At 46.8% G+C, this 21,237-nt stretch overlaps 1 protein-coding gene across 1 annotated transcript in view; it reads right to left on the minus strand.

The window, feature by feature from the left end:
• Positions 1–12,428: 12,428 nt before the first annotated feature.
• The window catches only part of Cracdl (CRACD like), a 43,375-nt gene continuing 34,566 nt past the window's right edge, over positions 12,429–21,237 (minus strand). Inside the window, exons 7-9 of the mRNA XM_038344158.1 lie at positions 14,833–15,026; positions 13,656–13,800; positions 12,429–12,722 (exon numbers count right to left, since the gene is read on the minus strand). Of these exons, the coding sequence (XP_038200086.1) occupies positions 12,580–12,722; positions 13,656–13,800; positions 14,833–15,026 (482 nt within the window). The 3' untranslated portion in view covers positions 12,429–12,579. The remainder of the gene's footprint in view (positions 12,723–13,655; positions 13,801–14,832; positions 15,027–21,237) is intronic.

Raw genomic sequence — 21,237 nt, forward strand, 5'->3', positions numbered from 1 at the left:
ACTTGAAGCCTCTACACACTGGAGGTACCAACAAGAAACTTCAACCCAGTTCCTGCTTAGATTAATGTAACCCTTCACAGTAAAGGTCCAGGAAGAAGACAGGTCATCTCCACACACTGGGGATATAATTGACCTTAGTATCGAATTATTATAACAAGAAAAAACCTCATGTGGCGCCCAGAGATGGCAAAAGGGAAATTATGCGGCATCTAAAAAAGGCAAAGGGGAAAAAATATATATAATCTCAGTATAAAGAGCTGGAAATATCATTAGAACTAAATGTGCCCCTAATGTATACATACACATTAGAACTGGGAGATGGCAACTGTGGTTAACGCTTTAGAAGGATCTAAAGGAAAAGGTAAACAGCATATAAAATGAGCTACATAATCTCAGTAAGAAATAGAAACCATTAGGAACCATTCATTGGCATTACTGAACAACAAAACACATTAACAGAGATGAAAACTGTTTTTTTAACCAATTCATTGAATTTAGCAATTTAATAATTGATATAGAAGAGTAAAGAATTGGTGAACTGAATAATGGAATATAAATTGTCCAAGGCATGGTGGCATGTGTTTTTAATTCCAGCATTTGGTAAGCAGAGGCATGTGGACCTCTGTGAGTTCAAAGCCAGCCTACTAGCAAGTTCTACTTAGCAAGTTCTAGGTCAGACAGCTGTCTCCAAATACAAAGAACTCCCAGAAATACAATAAAAAAGTTAAAAATAAACAGTATAGCAGGGCAGCAGTGGTGGTGCATGCCTTTAATCCCAGCACTTCGGAGGCAGAGGCAGGCGGATCTCTGTGAGTTTGAGGCCAGCCTGGTCTACAAGAGCTGGTTCCAGGACAGGTTCCAAAGCTACAGAGAAACCCTGTCTCAATAAACCAACCAACCAACCAACCAACCAACCAACCAACCAACCAAAAGACATTATAGACCCTTCAAGAGCTGTAGAATAATCTAGAAACATCAGGCAGTCTAACATAAGCACAATTGGGCAAGAAACAGGAAAATGGACCAGATAACATCTTTTAGAAAATAGTGACTCGAGTTTTCCAAAATTAGTGACAGACACTAATGCCACATTTCAAGGAATATCAGTGAACACATAGATACTAAAGCAAAAGAAACCCAGCCATATCTTGTCATAACTAATGAAAGATAGGGAAGATACTGAAAGCAGTCAGAGAAAACAGACGCTCTCCAGAGAGCAGCAAATATACAACTTCTGTCAGAACTACGACAATTGTAAGGTAATAGAATAACTTAATATATCCGTCCACCCATCCATCTATCCATCCATCTACTCACTTATCCATGTGTCAATCCATCATCCATCCACCCACCCATCAACCCATCTATCCATTCATTCATTTTGTTATTTATTTGACACAAGATCTCATGATGCAGCCCAGGCTCACATTTAATATGCAGCAATCCTCTTGCCTCAGCCTCCCGAGTGCTGGAATTACAGATACAAATCACCAGAGCCAGGCAATAATATCTCAGGGTGGGCTGGCAATCGAACATTCCATAGCTAGAATATTCTCAGAAAGTGAAAAAGAATACAGACTTTCTCAGATAGACAAGAATCAAGGCTAGCCACTGCCCTTCAATGATCCCATAAATTCTACCACAATGTTAAAGGAAAATCTCCAGGTTGAAAGGTTATCATTAAAGGACCAAAGAAATAAAATAAATCCAGGCACAGACTTTAAAAACTAACTCTAAACGATACGCTTTGAAGAGCAGCTGCAGTAGCAGTGGAAGATGTATTCTTAGCACCCGGGACAGGGCAATGGAAGCTAACCATGGCACTAGAGGAGGGAGGGAAGGACTGGGGGTGCACCCTATAAAACCCCTGCAATATACTGTGTGACACAGTATAACATTATTTTAGGAATACTTAGTCTCTTAAACTGATATATTGTAGGCTGCAGGAAGAAAATCTGAGAAAGTATAAACGACTCCAGCAACGCCATCAACATATCCAGACTATGCCACTGCTGACAGCCCCGCCCATGGGCACAGGCGCCATATCCAGGGCCATAAACTGCAACAGACGGTGTTCTAACGTTCTGTACACTAGAGCATGTGGTCAGATACAGTAGGAAGAACCATCTTGGGCAAGCTGACAGGAATTTCGCAGGTGTTTCTGATGTCTGCTTCTGCCTCCTCTTTTACAGCCCTTCTGCCCTGCCCTGCCCTGCCACTCCCACTAAGAACCTTTGGACTGGATTTTGACCTTCACAGGGTGAGGGAGACCAGGGTGCCTGTGACTTGGCTGAAAGACAGGGTCTATAGCCCAACCCTTCGCGGACTTATAGAGCTAAAGTCTTAGTTCGCGTTTGCCTTCAGCGGATGCCCACTGAGCACCTGTATCAGGCGCTCTGCTTTGCCCACCACAGATGGGGACCCAGTCCAGAGAGCACTGTTGGGAGTAGGTAGGGGGCTGTGAGTAGCGCCGTCTGAAGGCCAGACCAAAGCAAGGAGCTGTGAACTAGTAAGCCGGGGTGTGTGTGTGTGGCTGGAATGGTGGCCGTTCATTTCCCTTCATCCTGGAGGCTAGAAATCAAAGCACTGGAGAACGTCAGTTCTTTAGAGACCTCTTTAGTTCGTAGATGGCCATCTCCTCACTGTGTGTGTCTGTGGCATCTCTTCTTCCACTCCCCTAGGCACACGGGAGCGGGGCCTACCTCAGCAACCTGGTTTTACCTTAATTATCTCATGGGCGGCTTTGTTTCCAAATGCAGTCACATACGGAAGCACCGAGAGTTAGGACTTCAGTCTAAGATTCTGAAGGAGACAGGTCCCAGTTAGGTCAGACACCTTGGAAGCCCAGTGCCCACAATGATCAGAAAAGAAAGCTCTGCACACCTGCACACACTGATACAGCCAAAGCAGAGGCTCTGGCACCTGCAGCCAGTACTGGAAGGGTCGTAAGGACAACCATCACATTGCAGGTCCCTGTGTGGCCCAGGACGTGTGTAGGTCCAACCTTTAGCAGAACACGTTGATTCTCTTCTGTAAACTCTTCATGCACTTGGAGGTTATTTCAGTCTGACCTTTAAGGCAGTATTTCAGGCAGACAGGAAAACTTGAGGAGGCCCCACATTTAGCAATTTCGTGGGTGTCCAGCCTCTGCCTCCCACCCTGGCCTTTCAGGAGCCCACACAGCACACCTGGCGGGGCACCTGAGCCTCGGATAGAGAGGGTGGATGGGGCGTCAGGGGAAATGACTTGCTAATGGAAACAATCTGATCATCTCATTCTACCCGGTTCTTGGGAGGAAACGGGATCTAAATTTAACGGCCTCTGCTTCTAGAAGATTGGGTTTGTTTGGTTTAAAGGACTCCCTGGCGATTTGCTTCTGGTTTTCGTTGTCTCTGTAGCAATTTGAAATTGTCCTAGGTCTGAATGCAGGCTTGTCGTCCCCATGGGGGAGCTTTCAGGGGCGACATGTTCTTCATTGGATAGCAGGCTAAAAGTAGAATTTCTGGGTTTTGCAAACGTGCCGGCAACTGTGGAACTGGGCGTTCTGCAGGGAGGAGAACTGGTCTCCAGGGCCTCTGGCCTCCCTACAAATACTTGAGGGTGCTCCCAGGAGAAGTCAATAAACAAGCGCCCTCAGCACACCCCCACGGCCAGCCCCGCTGTTGTTTTTAATAATCCGGGCGGGCCGTGCAAACACAGCCCTCCTCTATTGCCATGTTGATGAAGATAATTCCCCAACGGGGAAGGGCGCAGTGCAGCTGAACAGAGCACAGAGAGCAGGTGTCAGCCACCTCCTAAACACCTGTGCTCAGCCCCCATGCCTGCAGGCCGCTTTCATTATTCTGCCTGTCACCAGAGATTCTCTGTCTCAGTCTTTCCCTGTCTCTGTGTGTGGTGTGTGCACTTCTTAAATTTTGTTATATATACAACGTATTGTGATTATCCCCGCCCTCTATCCTTCTCTTCTTGGGATGGTAAAGCCTGCTTGGCATCCTGAAGGTGGCCACCCCTTCTCCCTGCTTCCCGCTTGCTCCCCTGGGGTACACTTGTCCTCACTCCTGCCCAAGCATCCTGCCCCATGTTGGAAAACTCTGATAGCTCGAACCCTTCTTCTTCCATCCCCCGAGTTTTAATTTTATGGTTCCGGTTTGTGCCATTGCTGCTTCTGCCTTCAAACATCTGGGGGACCACAGGTCTTCGATGTATCATCCCTCCAGCTGTCTCTGCAGGCTGGTTTTAAGGCAGGCTACAGTTTGAACGGCATTAATTACATTTTCTCATGTTGTCTTCTCAACCTGAGCTAAAATCTTAACTTTAAGCAGGAGCTGAGCATAGTATCATATGCCTGCCACCCCACACTTTGGAGGCTGAGGTAGGAGAATAGTTTCAGGCCAGCCCAGGTTACACGGTACATCACAGTAGACACACTTAGTGGAGAAGCCGCTTTACCCTCAGGGCCACCGAGACGCAAGAGCGAGACAGGAAGAGCCTGATGTTAGGAATTTTTCCTAACACGAGCTCTCTGCCGACACAAAAATCCTAATCAAGCCAAGTCACAACAAGCCAAATTAAAAATATGCAGGTTTAATGGGATTCCTGTGCTCTCTGGTGGCCCTGAGGGGGAACCGGGAGGCCGCTATAAAGCGAGCACGGGGTTCCTCCGCTGGGAGTTCACTTAAATACCCTGTGGGAGTGGTCCTGACTCCCCTCCCCCAGGGAGGGGTCAGGTCCTGGCATGCTGGGATTTGGAGTCCAGACCAATACCACGCTCCCAACTTAACACCTGGGGTTTAATAACTCCTTCACTGCCATCAATAATCTTTCTTCTAGTAGATTCCACTACCTCTCAGCAGTACTATAGGCTGGTTACCAAGACCTTCAATGTATATGTCCCTTTAGGGGACAGTCAAAAATCCAAACTAAAGCAGACCCAGAAAAAGGACATGGAAAGGTGCTTTTTATTTAGTTGCCATCACTGAATAATTTAGATATTTAGATGCAAATGCTGAAAACAATGATAACATTTATTCCCCACAGTTTCAGTGTCCTCACTGGGCAATCTGGCCTGGGACCTCTCAGGTGACCCCCAATCAGTGTGTCAGGTGCCGGCTTAGGGTGGGAGGAGACAGTAAAGCTAACTGGCTATTCACACAAAGGCAGGCCGGTGTGAGGGGTTAACAGAAGGCTTCAGGTACTGGTAGCAACGTTAAAGTCTTTAAGTGAGCCACATGGGGCCTCTTCTCACCTGGGTCTTTCCACGGGCTCTTTGAGTATTTTTTATTTTTATCTCTTTTTTATTTTTATTGAGCTCTACATTTTTCTCTGCTCCCCTCCCTGCCTCTCCTCTCCTGCCTCCAACCCTCCCCCAAGGTCCCCATGCTCCCAATTTACTCAGGAGATCTTGTCTTTTTCTACTTCCCATGTAGATTAGATCTATGTAAGTCTCTCTTAGTGTCCTCATTGTTGTCTAAGTTCTCTGGGATTGTGGTTTGTAGGCTGGTTTTTCTTTGCTTTATGTTTAAAAACCACCTGTGAGTGAGTTCATGTGATAATTGTCTTTCTGGGTCTGGGTTACCTCACTCAAAATAATGTTTTCTAGCTCCATCCATTTTCCTGCAAAATTCAAGAAGCCATTATTTTTTCTGCTGTGTAGTACTCAATTGTGTATTTTAAGGTATGGGGCTAAATCCCCTCAGAGCAAACGAATCCAGAGTGTGATATAAAAACAATGGCAGGGCTGGAGACATGGCTCAGTGGTTTAGAGTGTTTGATGTTCTTCCAGAACATACAAATTCTGCTTCTAGCACCCCACGTTCGTGGTTCACAACTGCCTGTAACTCCAACACCTTCTTACCTCAGCAGGAGCCTGTGTGCACACACATACACACATGCACACACATATACACACACATACACACATGCACACACATATACACATGCACACACATATATACACACACACATACACACTCTAAAAATAAATATTTGATTTAAAAAGCAGTAATGCCTTTTATTACCTAGCTCCTGGTGTTATCCACTGTCACTTCTGCTACATTTGTGTGTGTGGTGTATGTGTGTGTACATGTTGGTACATATATGTCCTTATGTGTGTGGACACCAGAGGTTAACTTCAGGTAGAATTCTTCAGGATGAGGTCCACCGTGTTTTTTGAGATCAGTTCTCTCTGGCCTGGATCTCACCAATTCGTCTCAGCTGACAGCCAGGGAGCCCAGAGAGCCTCCTGCCTCCTCCTCTTCAGGACTGGATTACACGAGTGTGCCACCACACCTGCTTTTCCACGTAAGTTCTGGGTCAAACTCAAGCTCTCTTGCTTGCTCAGTGAGTGCCCTACCGACTGACCAGCTCCCCAGCCCATGTTTGCTCCAGCATACACTTGTGCACAGCTCCACTCAAAAGGTTCGCAAAGTCAAATGTGGGCCAAAACATCAAATGGGAAATTCTGGAGGTTTAAATTGCACGCTGTTTCATGGGTTATCATTATTATTTATTTTCCCTCTCTCTCTCTCTCTCTCTCTCTCTCTCTCTCTCTCTCTCTCTCTCTCTCTACCTTCCCACTCCAGCATTCTATTTTTAAGTAGAATGAGAAGTCTTCCAGCATCCGACATCAGCCTACTCTTTCCTCTTTCCTGCCTGCGATAAGAACGGTCCCTTGACAGACACTTCTGCTTGTCTGAGGACAAACACATAGCCAGATCTGTCACCACGGCCGGGCTCTCCGTAGCTGTTTCAGTGACCAGGTGGGTTAGGGTAGTACGGCAGTGCTTGTGAACACGCAGCCCTTATTCTTACCCCATAGAAGGTCCCAGAACACAAGAGTAGCAACGCTGGCAATTCAAAGTGGCAAACTGTCCAGGTTTATCACGATATACACATATTACATACAATACGCACATTTATTCTCGCTGTGGGTAGTAGCCATTGTTGGAGCGGGGAGGCTTGCAACATATCCCCTGTGGACAGAGAACACTGATGCGAATGTAAATGAACAGTCAGGCTGAGTCACAGTCAGGATGGGCAGTATGCCCTACACTCTGAGAGGACTGTTAAATTTGTGGGCAAACTTTAAATTCGCAGCCAAAAATATTTGCTTTTTATTTTAATCCACCATTGTAAATTTTTGTTGTTGTTGTTTTCTGCTAGGCTCCATTATCAAGAATATCTTCCATTTAGTTTCTCCCTCCACCTCCTGCTCCAGACGGAGGCAAAGCTAAAGTGCGTGCTCTCGGTCTAAGGTGTCAGGGGGCTGTGTATTTGCTGCGTGCATTTTCTTCCCATTGATTTCTCACCTACCGGACAGACACCATCCTCCCTGCATCTTGCACAGGCAGCCTGGGTTATCCTCGAGCAGGCCGCTGACAAAGCTGGAGCAGCAGCGGCAGCTCTAAGCTGACTGGGAGCTCGCCAGAGCAGAGAGATCTTCGGGGCTGTTGACAGTCAGTCGAAGACAAAAGGCTGTTTGGAGAAACCTGACAACCCAGATAGATGGGGTCCATGCTGGCCATGCTGGGAAACACGGCTCTTGTTGTTGGCGCTATTCAGCATTAACCCAAGGACAGGCTTGAACGGGGTTGAGAAAGTTGCATCCATCATGACTTCTGTCAGTGAGCTGATGCCATTTGTTTGGAAGAGGCCCTCTGTTAGTTACTTGGAGTGGCGTATGTGGCATCGATGAATTGATGCTCTTGAGACAACCAAGGGAGATTTGTCCCGCTATGGGTGGCTGGACCTACGGGACCAGGAAGATAAAGAAAGTTGAAGTGGGTCAGAGGCTAATAGCACTGGTTGCTCTTCCAGAGGTCCTGAGTTCAATTCCCAGCAACCACCTGGTGGCTCACAACCATCTATAATGAGATCTGGTACCCTCTTCTGGTGTGAAGACATACATGCAGACAGAATACTATCTATGTAATAAATAAATAAATATTTTAAAAAGAGAAAAAAAGAAAGCTGTGTCTCCTCACACCCACAAAACTATGATGCTACCCCACATGTTTAATGGCCTACATCAAGACAAAGGCTGTCCAGTGGGGGGCTGGGTGCACACCTGTAATCTCAGTGCTAGGGAGCAGAGACAGGAGGATCCCTGAAGCTTGCTGGCTAGGCAGCCTAACCAATCAGCTTCAGTATTAAAAGAAAAAAAAAAGACAGAGAAGTGATGAAGATGCACACTCTATTGATGAAGACCCCTGGCTTTCATGTGCTTTTGTACCTCCACACATGTGCGCGCGCACATACGCACACACACAATGTCATGTGTACATGGAATTTTATAGACTGCTGAAGGAGCCACATTCTGGGTTAAATCCCCAGAAGCAACAATCCCCCAAAATGCAGGAGTTCCAAGTGCAGAGCAGAGTGGGTAGCAGAATGCCCAAGAATTGTGGTGAAAGCTTTGGGTTTTCCCAACCGTGAAATCTGCTGATATTTAATTGGGTTTTACCTAGCTCTTCAAGGGGAAAAGAGACCACAGATTTAGTGAATGTGTTGTGGGCTGTTAGAGCTCTCCACACCCAGACAACACCCTATCCACTCCTTCTCAACATGAAGCTCGGCACCAAAATAAAGAAAATGGGTCAGCATCAGGGCAAGCAAAGGGAAGCATTTGATCAGACTGCCACCACAATGGGCTGGCTGTCCATTGCCTGCCAACTGGATCAGAACACGGGGCTCCCATTTCCAGGAACACATCGCATCCATGATTCGAGTATTTCATCCCTGCCGGAATCCATAGGGAGTTGGGATGCTTCCAAAAGACCAGCCTTGCGATTGATTTTCTCCTCTCTCCTATACGTTTATTTCCGCTTGCACGTAAACCCCTTTGTAGATTCATTCCAATGCACAAACAAAGCCGTTAGCCACCACTTCGGCTCTCATTCACGTAGCTCTTCAAAGTTAGTCCTAGCTGATGCAGCCGTAAGCTGGCTGGCTCTGACCTACTGCATCCTTGACTCTGCCCTAGTAGGACCCTGAGAAGGGCTCTATCAAGCTCACCCATGACTTCTGTGTGTCCAGAGCCAGCAGCCATTCTTCTTCTCATTCGACCAATGTCATCCAGCAGATCTCAGCCCAGAGAGCTGCATGTTCCCCCCCATACTCTCTTCTCTGCGTTTTCTGTTCTTGCTCCAAAGGCAAATTGGATACACCTGCTTTCCCGGGGCCCCTCGAGTTAGGGGCGTCCTTAGGTCAGCCCTAGCAGCCCCCTCTTCCTCTCCCAGACCTGAATTTCTGTCCTGTTTCAAACTGAGATCTCTCAAATCTATAACTCGATCTGTAGCCATGGTATGCTTACTTAGTGACCGAATGGGAAGTCATTTAAGATGTCCTCTTTTCTGTGGACTTCGCTCTCAGGCTCCATTTCTGCAAATGATTTCCCCACTCAATGAAGAACTCTAGCCAAAACCTAGGCGCCAACCCTGATGTACAGTCTCTTGTTCTCACACCACAGTAAATGCACCTACTTAGACCATGACCTTAGCCCAGGCCACCAGAATCAGCTAGACAATGAGACACCCCCCCACCCCAACCTCAAGTGTCCTTTTGGCTGCAACAAACCTCTGGTTTAGGCTCATCATTGCTCTGACAAGTACTTTCACATATATAATATCTAGTCACTATCTCCCTCCCATTAAGAGAAAAACGGGTGTGCCACAAAAATAGTTTCCACGGGGGCTAGGCCCCATGGTAGAGGCCCTTATAGGGAGCTTTCAAGGAAGTTAGAAACGTTATACATTGTTCAAGTGTGCTGACAGTTTAACACTTTCTCTGATAAAGGAGTTAAGGGAGGAGGGCAAAGGTGGTCACCAAGGAGACAGCCCGAGGAGAGGTGTGTACCGTTTCCTTAGACACAGGAGCTGTCAAGGTCACATTCAGCAAGCTCCCGGTTGTCATTGAGGACAAGGTTCACCCTTGTACTCACTGCTTTTTAAAAATAGGAATGTTAGTGTCGGGGATTTAGTTCAGTGGGCTAGTGCTTGCATAGTGACCTAAGGGTTTAGGCCTCAGCTCTGAAAAGCAGAAGAAAAAGAGGAGTGTCGATTCGCAGTAGGGTTTAAAAATGTAGGCCCTCGATGACCTTACCTTCAGTGTGCCTCAGTTTCCTCTGCTGCAAAGAGGAAATAAGTACTCACCCCCGAAGACAGAAGAGAGGGTCATCAAAAATGCATCTGACGTACTTCGAGCGTTGCTCAGTCTTCTCAGGAGAATCAAAGCGGCTGATTACTCCAAGATTTCCCCATCTTTGTTATCACACCGAGCCTTGGTTGCTTTCTTGCTCTTCAAGTACAGTAGAAGACCCCAATCTCCACACGGAAGGTGGCAGTTACAGGCTGTCACCATCCCACCAACTGAATTCCCCTACGGCCCTAAAAACCCACAGCCTTCGGTTTGCCACATCCTGAAACACAGAGAATGGTAACCTCTGTTTAACAAACACCAAACTGCTTCTCTTTGATCCTCCAGTGAGACCACTGCCTCCAAAGGGTTCCCCGGACATGCTCTGCTGTTTGGAGAAATGATGGCTTAGGGTAAGCACGGACAAATCAATTTATCTCCAGTCAAAACAATTAATGCCGAAGCTTTAGAGTCCTTGTGTAGATACAGTCTACCGGAATTGTGGAATTCTGGTTTTATGTTCTCCAAGAGAATGTCATTAATAAATCAATTTGGCTTGGGGGGAAATACCCTGTCCCAAGACTTTTTCAATAGAGGCAGATGCAATAAAATTATAGCAGTAACAGGTAGAAAAATAATTTTCATGAGGATAGAGAATAGACTAAAAGCAGCAACCATTAGGACACATAAAATCAAATCACAATGCAATATATTGTGATGTCGGACTGATTCTGAGTCTAGCTGAACTAACTCCCATGGAGACTGGCTTGCATAGAACTAACTGGGATTGTTTTAAAGCAACAACTAGATAGAAACTCTTGAGATTCCAAACTTTTGTGCCAGTGATTTTACCCCATTCTGCATTCCTGGTTATTGTACCAGTGACCTGGCTGTCAGCGGGGACATACAGGCTGGATGAGTGAGAGAAAGGAACAACGATATCCTGATTAGATTTATTTGTTATTTTATTTTTTGTTAACTTGATACAAGCCACGGTCATCTGGGAAGAAAAAACTTCAATTGAGAAAATACACCATTAGATAGCCCAGCATTAAGTCTGTAAGGGGATTTTCTAGATTAATGGCTGATGTGGGAGGGTCCAACCCACTTCCAACAGTGTCACCCCTGGGTTGCATAAGAAAGTAGGCTGAATAAATCACGAGCAGCAAGCTTGGAAGCAGCATCCCCCATGGCTCTTGTTTCCATGTCTGCTCTGAGTTCCAGACTTGGCTTCCCCCGAGCAGACTGTGACCTGGGATGTGTGAGCCAAAATAAACCCTTTCCTCACCAAGCTGCTTTTCACTATGCTGTTTATCACAGATACAGAAAGCAAACTAAAATAGACAGCCTTTAAGAATTTTATATTCGGCCGGCCGGGTGGTGGTAGCACACACCTTTAATCCCAGAACTCTGGAGGCAGAGGCAGGTGGATCTCTGTGAGTTCGAGGCCAGCCTGGACTACAGAGTGAGTTCCAGGACAGGCTCCATAGCTACTGAGAAACCCTGTCTCAAAAAACCAAAATAAATAAATAAATAAATAAATAAATAAATAAATAAATAAATAACAGAATTTTATATTCTTACAATGTTGTGATACATAGAGCAAAGGAAGGGGAAAAACTCTACATATTCTTCCTAAAAAGAACATCAATGTTCTGTTGGAACATTGAAAACAATCCAACCAACCCCCAAATTCAAACACCCAAACCCAGCCAGGATTTTAGCGAGGTGTGAAGAGAGGCAGTTTTAAGGATGTTCTCATGAGCAGAAATAACATTTATACCCCAAGCAGAAGCATGTTTGAAACCTTTTATTAAACAGGCAATGCATTGTGCAATGGTTCAGGACACAGACGCCTAGTGGAAAAATTTAAAAATTCTTCTTGGAAACAGTCTCTGAATCGACAAACCCTGACACGTCCTGTCCTCCCCTTCTCAAGGGCGGATGTCTTCAGGAAACTGGATTGTTGCGTAGCTGCTCTTATGAACGGCATCCCTGCTGTACCATAAACGTCATGCCTATCAGTAAACGCAAAAGGTGACGATGGTCCGCGGCAAGACAGTGGCCAGAGGCACCGGCTGATGACAGGTGACAGTGTAGACCTGGGACTCCTAAGAAGTTCCGGCTCTGTTCTTACAGGGCACCCAACATGTGCACCCTCTTCATTTCCATTCGCGGGCTGTCTGGGGCCTCTTTAGAATGGGGATTCTGAACTGATACCTCAGCTCAGAAAGGAGCTTTTACAGGGTTCCTTTTGCTGCAGCCCCTCTGGCCCAAGACTGTCTTGTCTTTTGGTTCTGCCTGCTTCCTCAGTCTTCCCCAGCACATCATAATTTGTTGACAAAAATCAATCTTAAGTTTCACAGTCTGTTTGCCATGATTTATCGGCAGTTTAAAACTAAGTGGTCCGTCAATGCAGTGGACATCCTTCATCAGCAGGCTGCCAATCTATTTTATGATCTGGGGCATGTCGCTCCAAGCCTGAGATTTCTTTCTGGCGAGTTCCATCCAGGACGGCTGATCGGTACTCGTCGCGTAACTGGCTCTCTTCAGCTGATGCAACTCCTTCTCTGTCATTGCTGCAGCCTGAGCTGCTGGAAAGGGGACAAAACAGACAAAAGCAGGAGACAGGAGTGTGGATTTTCACGAAGTCTCTTGAATAGCTTTCAGTATATGTTACAGTGCCCACTGTGGTCCAGGACACACAAGGCATTAATGTGTAAACGTGTGAAGGTGTAAGCGTCAGGTATGGAGTGCGTGTGACTGAAAGAGCTTAGGAGCAGGCTCAGATGGTTCTGGAGGCAGAGCAAGTTGAGGATGTTCAGGGTCTAACCACAGAACACTGGAGATAGGCTGCACATTGAAACAAGCCTCATACCTTCACAACCACACGCTTAAAGACAGCTTGGGGAGTTGGATTCTTGTGTCTTTACAGTGCAAAATAAATAAAATGTAGGGAATACTGGGATGTCGCTCGGTGGTAGAATATATATATATATATACATATATTATATATAGAATAAATAAATATATATATTTAGTGTGCATGAGACCCTGGGCTCAATGCCCAGTATCATTAAAGAGAGAAATGACACACACTACCACAGTGAGCTCAGAATCACATTCAAAAACAGTATTTTATGATTTCATGTTCCCCAAAAGGCAAATCTTACAGACATAAGGTAAATACTAACCCAGAACCAGGGAAGGGAATATGACAAATGGGAATGAGTGTCTTTCCAGTGTGAGGGGAACGCTCTGTTCTTAGATTGCCACCGGGCGGCAGGACTCTACAAATATACATAATCTCACTGTAAGACACATCCACTGAAATGCACATTCAAAATGCGTGACTTTTATGATGTGTAAATTTTTTTGATGTGTAAATTTTATCTCAATAAAAGCTGCATTTAAAAAATAACAGCTCAACACGGCAAAACAATTGAACAAAACAAACTCTAAGTGCAGGAAAATTTTGGTTATAATGACGCTAAAGTATTTGAAAAGTCATGCCAATCTCATACCCAAGTTCTGATGGGACAGCGAGATTCCTCTCTGTAGTCCTTCCTTAAGGCTCAGCTTTGACCCCTGCCTCTGGGTCACAGGGGGCTTTGCAGGGGTCATCAGGAAAGATTTGCTTCGGACAAAGTCACCCTGCTTCACAGACTCCTATGGAGACACAAGAACGACACACATGCAGTCCAACCACACAGACTCAGAGAGGGTAACCACCCAAAGTGACTTAGCTACAGGATGTCTCTCTCAAGATGAATCACGCTGCTGGCACTTTCCAGAAAGGGCTCCATGCACCCGCTCACCGATGTTACCCATCAAAATGCCAGAGCTCTCTGACTCGTGCCAGCTCCTTCCAGCCCACACGCACATGGTGGCTCCTTCCTTGCACCTACAATACAGCCTCAGCCCCAGATGGTGGACAGCAAGGATTCTATGGGAAAGCCAACTGAATTTGGTTTGGAACTAGCTTTGTGACTTTGTGACACATGGCAAAATGGCACAAGCTGAAACGGGCTAACGTAACTTCCCTTCCCCTGCACTACATAAAGGTCTTCAGACCTGGGTACAACTAATGGTTGCATTAGCAGGAAGGGAAACAGGTCCCACTGAAGGCAGGCTCCCTTTCCCATAGAGCAGAACCCAGGGAAACAAAAGAAGAGTCTCAGCCTGCTTCTAAGCACAGTTGTTTGGGGTGGTGGAAGCTGTTTTCAGCTGAATACATAATGCAACCCTGGGCTTTAGCTGTGCAGCCCCAGGTGAGGAATAAGGGAACCCAGCAGGCGGCAGCAGGAACAGGGTTCATTTATCACCACACAATGAGCCGAGATGGATCTGGTGACAGTGTCACCATGTGTCTAAGGGGAGACTTTTTTTTTAAACTGTCTTCAATTTTTCCAGAGGCTGAGCTGCGTTGCCTAGGAGGCCAGAGCACGGTGCTGTCTGCGCTGCTTTTGTAACAGCCCACACAGGCAAAGAGAGGGCAGATTGCTCCTCTGTGGAAGCTAGAAGCTGACATATTGACTTGGCTTCACCGGCCCTCAAGCACGCGTCAGCTGTCACCATAGGCACAGGCTCTGTGATGCTCACTCAGGATCTGTGATCACGCAGTGCCTGAGGTGCCCACTGCACCCTGCCAAGCTCCCTCTCCCTCTCCTCACCCCCCCCCGCCCCCGCACCCAACTCCACAGAAATAGTGTTTTCTCTCCGCACCTGGGTTTGCTTTCCAGTTTCTGTCTTTAGGATCCGTGACCCAGGCTTGTCTTCCTGGTTGACAGGTGGGTCTGGGGCTCCTCTTCGCTTCTGCCGGGCCATGGTGATCCAGGGTGGGGTGGGTTGCCCATCAGCCCCAGGACCTGTAGCAGCAGGAGGCTGACCCTTTTCTGTGATAAAGGCATTAAGGGAGCAGTCAATAGGTAGACAGTCCACCCTTTTCTTCAGTCACCCCCAACTTCTCTCCCATACTACTGTATTGCCTCGGCTCAGGGCAAAAGGGGAGGTGGGGTTGAGGAGTGGAAGATAGGAGAGACCCCACTTTCCCTGACCCCCTGAGCCAAAGCCTCTTGATGACATTATTTCTCTTCTTTAGCATACTTTAGTTTTTCTAAACATGCATCAAAGAGATTATCTCCTCCGGTCTGATCTGAGCCACCAAAAAATTAAATGTAACTGCCATCTCAACATGCATTTTAGGGCCAATTTCTATCAGGATACTCTGTCTAGAAGGAGATAGAATGTGTGCACAGATAAGCTGTCTTTGACAGTCTTCATTTGGGACCAGCACCACTCCCCCATTCCTGATTTACTCAACATGGTAAGCACACTAGTGTCCTCACAGCGTTCCCTTTGTGGGATGTGATGCCATGCATAAAATCATTTCATGTGTCTTCCCTTCCTTACCCAGAGGCCCCATCACCTGACACAGGAAGTGTGAGGTGCCTACATGTTTAGCAGACTGTGTTTGTCTTTTCCTGCTCTCCATGACATCCTCAGAGGCTCTCTCTGGGATTTCCTTTTTTCTTAAAGGGCTGTCTTTGCTCTTGCCTATCATTTCTTTACCCTTAGTGACCAGGGGTTCCCTCTGAACTCTCTTCTCAAGCGAGCGCTATCTCTCTATCGCTCAGCGCTTCATATAGAGACGCGCGAAGCCGAGCATAACACACATATAGGGGCGCCGAACGAAAAGGGCGAGCGAAGAAAAGACACCTCGCACAACAGGGAGAGACCGATGACGCCATCTGTCCCTCTCTTCGTTCTCACTCTATCCCACCCTCTCTCTTTCTCCCCCCCTCTCTTTCCCTCTCTCTCCCTCCCCCACTTCTCTCCCTCCGTCCCCCTCTCACTCACACACACATACACCCCAGCCCCATCACACCAAGTGCTGGCCAGAGGCAGCTGCCTCACTTGGAAATAGCTGAAAATTTCTCTCTGGGTCTAAACTTAATTTTCTCAGTTGTCAACATATATAGATGGGGCAGTTCTGATTGAGACTAAATTTACAACCAGAGGAACTTGCCATTCCGGTTTTAAATCAGAGGCCGAGAAGTAACCTGTCAGGGCCAGGGCAGCCTAGCAGATCTAGTGTGCCCATGATCTCCCTAACACTCCGGTTACTTCTTTGCCCAAAGGCACAAGTTCTGGCAAATTCTTTATGCCATGCACTTGAATAATTTCATTTGAGCTAAAAGATTTTTTAAATTTGACCTAGAAATTTTCAACTGAGAATAAAGGGGGCTGGGAGGCTATGCGGTTAAGAGCACTGACTGCTCTTCCAGAGCACCTCCAGGTGACTCACAACCGTCTGTAAGTCCGATTCCAGGGGTTACATCACCCTCTTTGGCCTCTGTAGGCATACATATGGTGCAAAGACAAACATGTACACATAGAGAAAAAAAATTGAAAGAAATGAACAGAAAGTTACATGGAACAGCATGCAGGGGCATTGGTATCAGAAAAGGTCACTGAGGGAAGCTGTGACTCTGGGGTTGGCTCAAGGATAGAACCTAATGGACCAGACCCAAGGCTGACACCTCAGGGGGACTGTGACAACAAATATTTTCTCTCCCAGTCTTTGCACGGAAACTGTGATGCCCAAAGCAACTCCATTAAGCTCAGAGGAAAGCAATTCTCCCTTTGTATCAGGGTTATGCTGGTAGAATTCCATTGCAAGCACAGAGGGATCGCCTGCTGAGCTGCCGGCCTGTCTGGAAGGTGACAATGTTTCCAACTGTACTGGTGTGTGCCCATGTATCTACGTTCACAGGCTGACCTACAGAAGCAGGTGAACCCTGCAGCTGCACCAGGCTGTGCCAGGATGAGACAGGTGACCTACTCAGGCAGGGCCACTAAACACTCACCTGGGCAAGTAGCCAAGACCTCTCACCAGCCGTTTCTTTCCTTCTTGGTTCCTATGTTTCCCCCAACTTGGACCCTTCCCATAATGTTAAGTCTGAGAACTTGCATCTCTGTCCCAAGTATGGGTGACAGCAATTCTGCTCTGCAACAGGGGCCCGAGTGACCTCCATAACCTGTACCCTCACTCTCTGTGCTTGACAGCCACATTGGAGGCAGGGCTCTGGGTCTGTGCTCTCCCCTGGGCTGTGGAGGGGTAGAGAGGGGAAGACACAGGCCCTAGGCAGCACAAGGACACCTTCGGGGGCCAAAGACCTTGCAAGTGACAGTTTAAAACAGGAATTCGCAGGGTCAAGGCTGCACCATCGAATCCCTTCTGGGATTAAATCTGTTCAAAAGGTCAACCCCAAGATAACATAGATGTGTCAGTTCAAATATAATCGGAGCCAAACGTTCATTTATCTTTCTGCCTCAATAAAGACTTAACTTCCTGGGGATTTGGTTAAAGATCTCTGACACCTCAGCAACCTCAGCACCTCCTTCCTGAGTGACAAGGGTTTTAGATTGCTAAATACACCTAGGTCTGCAGCCAACACCCCGGAGCTAAGCATTTCTCTGACTGAGGACCAGAAACCACAAGTTGGAATTTGTGCGATCCCTTTGCTGAGGGTCTCAAAGAGGCTGAGTCCCCACGCACAGTTGCCAGGGAAGGGAGCAATCTAATCCCAGCAGAGCAAACCCGACTAACACTTCCAGACAGCCAAGTGCTATAGGTGTGGGGAGCTGGAGCATCCCAGGGCTCATCCCAAACCATCCAACTGCACAGGGGGAGGGGGAAACGGGGTGGGGGTGGGGGACAACTTCTGAACAGAGGAAATCATCATTCTGTTATTGAAGGTTAGGGATTCCTGTCACAGGATCAGTTGATAAATTGGTTCTTTTTTTTTTTTCAAAACGCCTTCCTCCTCATTAATATACTCTCTTCCCTCAAGATCTATTTGGGAAAATATGTGTAAAGACTAATCCTCAAGACAGCCTGTCCTGGGGCTGGGTTTAAGGCCAGCGATATGCTCCTGGGCAGACCGACTCCCTGAAAGTGGGTGTAAAATACAGGTGGAAAAGTTCCACAAGACAACCTGCTAGTAGCTCCACCTCCCAGGTGCTGGTAAAGACTCAAGGAAGAATTCCTGTCCCTCCCCCACACACCAGCACAGTGCCTGCCACCCGTCAGCCCGTCTCTTTTCCAGTGTGCTGAAGAGCGCTGGCTGCTGTCATTGTTGTTTTGTTGCTGGTGGTAAATAAACAAACAAATGTAAACAACCACCTGGTCAATTTCAGTTTCCTAATCACCTTAGAAAGACGGGGAAGCCAAGGCAGTGGGGCTTTTGGTCTCCTAACGCTGCGGCAGAGCAATCTGTTATTTACAAGATCTACACTGAGCCGCTTCCCCAAGTCCTAACCGTGGAACCATTTCCGGGAATTTCGACCTACCCATGGCAAACGCTGCCCATCCCCTTAATCCACTCCCTTTTCTTGGTTTTGGTGCCCATTAAAATTCAAACTTAAGGTACTGCTTTTTGTTTGTGTTTTGTTTTTTTTTCCAGAAAGAATCTAGAAGTGACCAGCTGAGGGACAGGAGGTGAAACTCAAACGGTGGGGGCCACACCCCACGTGACCCCTGGCACAGAGCTGAGCCTGGATGCACACACAGCTGTGGGCGTGAACTCCAGTGACTCCTGGCTTCTTTGGCTGAGAAAATAAAGCAGATGTTCTGCTCCGAGCAAACTCGAAACAGGATGTTGTCTCCACTTCTTAAAAACTTGCTGTCCCCTTTGAAGCAACAGTCTGCATGTGCGCGTGTACAGGTGTGCACGCGTGCTTGGGTGCGTGTACATACAAGTTCATGTGTGTGTGTGCACATAAAAGCCAGGGGTTGATATCAGGTATCTTCCTAAATCTCTATTTTTTGAGATAGGGCCACTTACCTAATCTGGAGCTCACTGATGCAGCTAGACTGGCTGGCCAGTAAGCCCCAAAATCCCCTGACCCCCAGTGCTGGGATAACAGGCAAATGGGTATTAGAGATTCAGTTCAAGTCCCCATGCTTGTGAGGTAAATACTTTCCCTGACTGAAGTCACCTTCCCAGGCCCTAAACTGTCATTGTAAAAATATATATCCACAATTCATTCCCAGGTTTTAAAATTGTCTCCAGTAAGAAGGGGCCTAAGTTTCTCAATAAGACATCTGATCTAAAGTGGATGTATTAGCAACTGTGTCTCTCAAGTGGTTGAAGTCAGAACAAGGGACCATGCCTCTGTACTTCAGTAAACCCCACTCAGTCCTGTCGCAGGCTTTTAAGGTCCCCAGCTACAGTCCTGATTTACACGAGGGGCATGGGAACTACAGACAGATGCTAAGGGGATCTCTAGGGCAGACATGGACCTTGTGTCCTGGGAATAGACAGGGCCTTGTGCTTGCTTCAGGGTTTATATTGGGCTTCCTGTATGAAGGACTTCAGCTCTGTCTTAAAGCATTCACTGATGGGTTGTTTGTCCTGGTTCACAGACCACTCCTGGTCAGCACACACTTGTCGGCTTTAGTGGCTTCCCATCAGTTCTGGCCAGCGGCCGCTGGGCAATCTTAGAACAGAACTCAGACTTGCAGTGTCTGCTGGAAGCTTTATCTCAAAATTCTGAGCATTTTTGAAAGTGGGCCAGGGCTTTCCAGAAAGCAAGCTCCCACATAACAGAGCTGTGTACTAGATCCAACTCTGAATGAAACCACCCATGCCTCCCTTTCCCCATTCAACAGAAAATCGATACCTATGGCTCACTCATTTGAGGATGCTCTCCTTGCCAAATGGTATTCCCAACCCTGGATCAGGTGCTCATATGATTACCTGGAGATATGTATTTGGCAGGACAAAGCTGAATGCCTTGGTGTGCATATTCCCTGATGAGATGCAACATGAGGGCCTTCTGCCTTCTGTGTTCAAACCTGCACTGTTCACGTGTCTCTATTTAGTGCCACATGTTGGTTTTTTTTTTTTTTGGTGTTCTGGTGTTTTTATTTTCACACAGGCTTTCTCTGTGTAGCCTGGACTGGAACTCGCTCTGTAGAACAGGCCGGCCTCAAACTCACAGAGACCCACCTGCCTCTGTTTCCCAAGTGTGGGATTAAAGGCATGTAGCACCCTACCTCTCTGTTCTCAGTGTCTAAAATCACACAAAGAGCAGTATGGTGTGCTGTTCAGAGTTCCCAAGTGCAGGACGGTTATGCTGTGCCTTCCCGTATCGCACAAAAGAGCATGTGTTCAGAAAAGTATTTCAGTCATGAGTTACAGGGCTGACAGCTGCAAGTTCAATGCTAACAGATCGAGGACACAAGATGAGTTAAGATGCCTTTGAAGAGAAACACAGAGATACTAGAGCAAGATTATGTATTGATAAGCCGATTCTGAGACCAGACACTCACAGGAACCTCACCTTATATTTCCCCTAACTTTGAAATTCACAGTGAGTTCTAGTTCAGCCAGGGCTGTCACACAGAGAAATCCTGTCTCAGGAAAACAAAAACTAAACAAGACAAAAACAAAAAGGAAAGAAAAAAAAAGAAGAAATTTACTGCTTCACTACTCTGCCCAAATATCATAGTTGGATTTTTCTATACCTATATTATTCTTCAATAAAAAGTAAGGACAAACAAGGGGATTGGAAAGATGGCTCAGGAGGCAAACTGCCTACTGTGCAAACAGGAGGACCTGAACCCTAGCACTGACATGAAAAAGCTAGATATGGTGACACGCACTTATAAGGCCAGTGCCGGGCAGGCAGAGATGACCCCTGGAGCTTAGACCAGCTAGTCCTGCCCAGTCGGTCAGGTCTATGTTCAGTGAGATACCCACTCGCAAGAAATAAGACGGAGAGCACTCGAGGATATCTCCATATCTGTCTCTGGCCTCCGCATGCATACATGTGTGCATACACAGGAACACAAACACATGCATATGACACATAAACACACAGAAGTAAATACAAACTAAAAAAAAAACAACTATAAGATCATCAGGTGCTAGGCATTGGTCAGGAAAAGGAGCCCAGCTTCCTGTCCAGAGAGACGAGGTGGACCTTCACCTCAGAGTTGTTTCCAGGATGCAAAGAGAGGAAGGGTATCAAGGGACATTGAAGGAAGTCCCCTCCCTCACTGGCAGCTCCTTCCCATTTTCTTTACCCCCTCAGGCT

This window comes from Arvicola amphibius, chromosome 9, assembly GCF_903992535.2.
Source record: "Arvicola amphibius chromosome 9, mArvAmp1.2, whole genome shotgun sequence".
Classification (NCBI taxonomy): Eukaryota; Metazoa; Chordata; class Mammalia; order Rodentia; family Cricetidae; genus Arvicola; species Arvicola amphibius.